The sequence below is a fragment of the Rhagoletis zephyria genome, unplaced genomic scaffold (genome assembly GCF_001687245.7).
Source record: "Rhagoletis zephyria isolate East Lansing unplaced genomic scaffold, Rhagoletis_zephyria_1.1 Rzeph_scaffold_20441, whole genome shotgun sequence".
In the NCBI taxonomy this organism is placed as follows: Eukaryota; Metazoa; Arthropoda; class Insecta; order Diptera; family Tephritidae; genus Rhagoletis; species Rhagoletis zephyria.
This window is the reverse complement of record NW_016177499.1, coordinates 2,530-8,468: the sequence shown is the minus strand read 5'-3', so window position 1 is coordinate 8,468 and position 5,939 is coordinate 2,530. Positions and strand designations below refer to the sequence as shown.

The window sequence follows — 5,939 nt, the reverse complement described above, 5'->3', positions numbered from 1 at the left end:
CCATAGGCTGACCTTCGGAGACGCGTAAGTTGTGAATGTATTCGTGCACTTCGGTCTGTTGATGGGCGAAAATCGAAAAGGAAAGAATGGAAATTAGAAAAAGCTGGCAGAGCGAATGTTAAAAGTAGTTAATGTAGAAAGTGTGGAGCATGTGTGGTATGTAAGTGGATCGCATTTGAAAAAGATGAAAAGTGGAGTCGATTTAATCTCAGGCCAGTTTTGAGTATCAAACAAGTAACGGGAATTTTGAACGAAATTTTTTTTCTAAAAACACTTAAATTTTGATGAAAATAGCGGCAAAAGCAGGTCATTTCACGTGTGGATGTTGTTTCGAGCTTACTTGAGGTGCTTGATATATGGAAAATTAAAAAAACTTGCTTGGGTAAATGTTTAGTTTGTGGAACGTGTGTGGATTGTTGTGGAATGATGGAGTGTGGAGCTTTTTAAATTTCAAGCTAGTTTTGTGTAAGAAAATTTAATATAAGCCATATTTGGAAAGCATTCAGAAATTGTTGGAACGCAAATTTTAAAATATTTTTTTGTTTTGAAAAAAAATAATTAACTTTGATAAACAAAAATGGAAATATTTATGTGTTTGACACGTATAAAAAAAGTGAATCTCGGAAGAGCAAATGTTTAGAGTAGCTTCGAAAGTGTGAAACTTCTGTGGATGGTAAGTGGATCGTATTTTAAAATGTTCAAATGTGGCGTCTATTTGAATTCCCGACTAATTTGAGCATGAGAAATGTATACTACTAGCAAGCGGAACATATGTGGAACTTGTGGAACTCAAGTTTTAGAATTTTTTTTTACGTGTACCATTTATTTGTGAAAACGTTTTCTAAGCGAAATTATTTGTTGGGCTTGACATGTGTAATACATGTATTCATAGCCAGTTTCACGAAAGCAATTTTTGTGAAAATTTTTTTGTTTGAATTTATTATGACAGAAGGCAAAAAATAATTTTAAACTTACAGAAGGAAAAAAATAATTTTACACTTAAGTTGCTGTTGAAACCAGTTAATGATAGTTTTTATTATTATTTTTTAATGGACGCTTACCATAATACGCTTCTCCATAACATGCTTTCCATTTCCCATATAAGTCATGCCGAATTGGCGTAGTTTTTCGTGCAAAAAGCGACGCTGATCCTTCCACAGTTTACCGGTGCTATTGATGATTCCTGTAAGGAGAGAAGACCACAAAAATAAATTGGTTAAAAAATTGTTTGTAAAAGATGGCAAATTTACTTATAAGAGTGAAACTATATTATCCTAAAAATTTTGAAAGTATTTCCTACAAAACCCAAATTTTTAACTTTTTGTTTTGCCTTTTTAAACTGTTACTATAAAAGCGCAATTAAACGAAACACTAACACACTAACCAGCCTCCTTTGCTTTGTGGCGGTGAAATTTCAATTAAACTCCAAGCCAAAAAAAAAACATATTTATCGGAGAGAAAATGGAATTTTTTACACTTCTCAACGGAATTTTTCGTAATTTAAGTGCATTATACAACAATAACAATTTGTTGACAAACAAATTACACCAAAAAATAATACCAAAACAAAAAGGGTGCGAACAAGAAAAAGAAAAAATATTAAAAATTTTGAAGTGCCTACCAATTTTTGGTATTTTTTTTTTATCGCTCGATANAAAAAAAAAAAAAAAAAAAAACACACGCACACACACACACCAAGGTCTTTTCACGAATTTTCGCTGCAATTGAGGTAGTCTTAAGGCGCGCGAGAAGTGAAAAATAAAGCTAAATAAGTTAAAAAAAAAATCAGCATGAAGCTTATGACTGAGGCAAAGGCAGCAAATGGTGAAACGGAACTACATACTTCGCAGTAAGTGTAAATTGCCGGTTGCAAAGGGTGAAGGCGCTGCCGTGTGACTGCCAGCTGTCCTACTTTGTGATGCGCGCACGCACGCCCTGCTTGCTAATTACAAGCGCAGAAAGTACAGAAAGCAAAGGAAATTTAAGCGAGCGCGCACGCCGCGATAAGACAAATTTGCGAGTGTAATAAAAGTGTGAAAAAGGCAATAAAAAATTTAATAAAAATTAAAATCAATGTAGGTACATAAATCTGTATGTGTAGCAAGTGCTGAAATTTTGAACAATGATAAGAAATAACGCTGCTGGTTTGGTGAAGTCAGAGCACCTTTGCTCTAAAATGCGAAAGAAGCGATTCGAAAGGAAATCAAAATACACCAGCGCCAGCGCCAGCGCCAGCATGCACAAATGCAGCAACAATGTAAAGCGGAAGAAACGCGGTGCTTAGTAAATACATAAAATAGTACTATTAGCACTAATTGTGTCCTGGGCATGCTCCGGCGACGCTGCCACCAACCAACCAACGTAAAGTTACTTTAACGGCCGAAAAAATAATTCAATGCTCTTTGAAACGTGATCGTGGCAAAGCGAGAAAAATATTCCTTCGTAAATTGAAAAAAAAAAAAATACTAAAATCATCTCGCGAGTAAATTAGAAAAAAAAAATATATAACTAAAACCGCAATTCAAAACATAAACTGCTGTTTTCATTGGTTCATTTTTCATGCTACTTTGCATTTTTTTTTTGCTTTCGGCTCTCACAATTCGTATTGTTCTTGCTTGTTTATCACTTGTTTATGCTTTCGATTTCCATATCAGCTTACGCCCATACATATGTACCTACATATATACATACATATGTGCATACGTATTTATTTCAAAAGGTGTGAATTTTGCTGTTATTCTTTTCTTTAAAATTTATTTTCATATTTTTTTTGTTTGCAAAAATTTTGTTTACATTTTTGTTTGTTGTTTGTTCCAAACTCCTTTTTTTATATGTTTATTTTTCTCACTGAATACGCGATTTTTTATAGAATTTGGATTTTCTGTAAACTTTGTGTTTGCATATTTTTTTGTTAGCTGTTTAGTTTGTTTTTGTTTTTTTTTGGTTCGATTCATTCTTAATAGGGCTTTAGTCTGTGTGAACAATTTTTTTTTGTTTTTGAACATTTAAAGGTCTCGTAGTAATGTAATTCGAGCGGACATTTGATCGAATTTCAAAAAGTAATTCCGAGTTAATTGCGCATAAAAATAATTGTAGTGAACAAAATTTTGGCATTTATTGAATTGAAAGTTTGATTAAGCAACATACTCACCTTAAAAAAAAAATAAAATCAATTTTGGAATATTTTTGCTTGTTCCCTTAAAAGCCATTTTCACGAAAGCTATTTAGTGAAAAATTATTATTTTTATTTATTTGAATTTAATATGAAAACTGACAGAAGGGATACATAATTTTTCACTTGTGAAAACACCAGTAAGCAATAATTTCTAGATATTTAACAAAAAATATATCAACGCTGTCAAAGACTGGGTTTTCACCATCTGCTGTTAAACTTTTTATTTGCATACCGAAAAAATAAAAATAAAATTTTGCATCAAAAAAATAAAAAAATGGTAATTTTGTAAAAATAAATTTTGCGTTCTGGCAATAATTAAAAAAGTTCCAATTCCATACCTACTTTTTACGCTTTTTTCAAAAATTAATAAAATTAAATTTTACATGCCTCAATTCTAATTAGCAAATCTTAAATAGACGATCTTAATTATTTTTATTTCATTTTTGGCCTTTTAGAGATTTTGCATTTTTTAATATTTTGATAATATTTAAAATTGTGTAACATTTTCGAAATATTTAATTAACTTAAAAAATAATTTTAATCAATAAGACGGTTATTCATTTTTCTGATTTTCTTGTTATTTTGCCTTTTACGCATTTTTATAAGAAAGAAAAAAAAAATATTTTTTTAAAACCTCTCACTAAACACGTCTCCTACTCTTTGACACATTATTCACTTTCTTGCTAGAAACCTTGCTATATCAGCGCAAGTAATTTTTATTTTTATTTTTTATATTTTTTTTTGTAACAATTGTCTACTCACCAAAACCGTTAAGCGTTTGCATGAACGGCGTATCCGGTCTGCCGGTGAACTCCTCGCGTCTAAAACATTCACGTATCATTTTGTAATCACTCATCACTACAGTCAATTGATTGCCCAGGCGTGTCGAGAAGAGCGAACCATATTGCTTGGCCAATTCCATGAAGCGTGTGTGCTTCTCGTTGCCCATAAAAAATAAATAGCCGATAATGGGGAAGCCCCACGGCCCCGGCGGCAGCTTGCGCAGCTCGCGATAGGCGTTTAGCAGCCACTGCAGGAAGCTAATCAACGTGAGCACCGTGAAAAAGACAAGCAACAGGTGCTGCAGATCATTGGTTGTGCATTGTCGCGTTAGCAATTTTATAAAATATGATCCTGCAATCATTTTTGCCAATTTATTTTGTTTGATTTTTCAGTAAGGTGTTGTTTGGTGTAACAGTCAATTTAGTTTTTAATTTTCCAACTGCACTTTTTGTTTAGATTGAAACTTTTTCAGAAACTTTTTTTTTTATTGTGGTAGACAACTTTCACATTCAAATAATTGTTTTTATGCGTATATAGTCTTTTCTCTTAAAAGAGCATTAAATATATATATATATTTTTTAATAATTATCAAACTTTTATTTTACATGCGCTTTAATATAATATTAACTTGCCGGTAAAGCGCGCTTAAATAATTTTCTTATTACTTTGTATTAATTAATTAATTTCTTAATATTTTTCCAACTCTCGCCAACGCCCGTGTTAAGACGACTTCGCGTTGTGCGTTAATAGATTTCGACTAATGGCCCATACGTATGTCCTTGCTACTTTTATAACCGTCAGAGCTCACAGCCGACTTCTCGAACTAACGAGTGATCGACGACGCGACGCTGTACGCTCTACGATCGTGTTAAGCGTTTGAGCCAGTCAAAAATCATTCTTGCCGAAGCGCTAGCCAAACTAAAGCAAAGCAAAGCCAAACGAAGTGTGTGAAGCGCACCGCTGCGAGATGATACGATCGAGCAGCTGAAACCCGAGCCGGATACAACAAATGCCATCGTCGCCGCCGCCGCCGCCGCCGCCGCCACCGCTGCAGCGCTCGCCACACAGCCACACACAGCGCGTAAGTGCAGCGAGCAAATATCGAGCTGCATACGCGGTAACTCAGATGGCTAACTAAGCACACATCTCAGACAGTAAAGCTGACCACTCGCAATGAACAACAATTTAAGTTGGCTAAAGTGGCTAAAGCGCAATCCGCAGCGCTCAACTCTGACCATATGTAAATCAACTGGACACTCAAACAGTTTACTGGTTTGATCGCTAAGCTGAGCTTTAAATGCTGCTCTGCAAACAGCATGCGCGCGCCCGAAAAATCATTTTATATTACCTACCATTGTAGCTGATAAGCGCTTTTTGCAGCCGGCATTCCGCGCTCAGAATATTTCTAAGGCGTTTGAGTGTGTTCGGTTCACAATTGAGCGCAACATGTTTGAGTGTTTTTGTTTTTTTGAAGAGCGTTAAGCGCTTTTGAGTGAAGTCGCATTTCGGCGCCGCTGATTGAATTTACAGCATGCACACTCATACACTCACACCCATGTTAACGCCGCTCACAGAGCTCAATATGTCAGAGCGCTACTCCACTCCAAAACGCTCGGTACGTCGGCAACACTCTCTGTTTACGTTTTGAAAGACTTTTTGCTGACGCTCTTTGTTATCGCGCTTATCAATTGGTTCGATAGTTTGACGCGTGTGGACGTTATCAGTTTCCAAAAGAAACAAAATTGTATTGCCGCGTTTGGTGCAAACATTACGGGTACGCGCAACATGTTTGCTTGACACTTAGCTAATAATGATATTAAAGATATCTAAACAGTATCTACGTCAGCGGTGTCATCGAAAAAAAAAATTTGAAAGCTATGTATCTTAAATCTTGTTTAAGAAGCCAAATTAATTGCGACCTTTCGTGGTGCGGAAATGAATTGACAACTTCTTTGAATGCAATCTACCGAAAGGTCGTCTT

General features: G+C 34.9%; 1 protein-coding gene across 1 annotated transcript; it reads right to left on the bottom strand.

Moving 5' to 3' along the window:
* Positions 1–4: 4 nt before the first annotated feature.
* On the bottom strand, positions 5–4,876 carry LOC108380808 (cytochrome P450 18a1-like; the record flags this gene model as incomplete). The annotated part of the gene is made up of 3 exons (XM_017637210.1): positions 3,938–4,876; positions 1,062–1,183; positions 5–55 (listed from the first exon to the last, which is right to left on the bottom strand). Coding segments are annotated over exons 1-3 (555 nt in total), but the record flags the coding sequence as incomplete, so codon positions are not given.
* Positions 4,877–5,939: the final 1,063 nt, after the last annotated feature.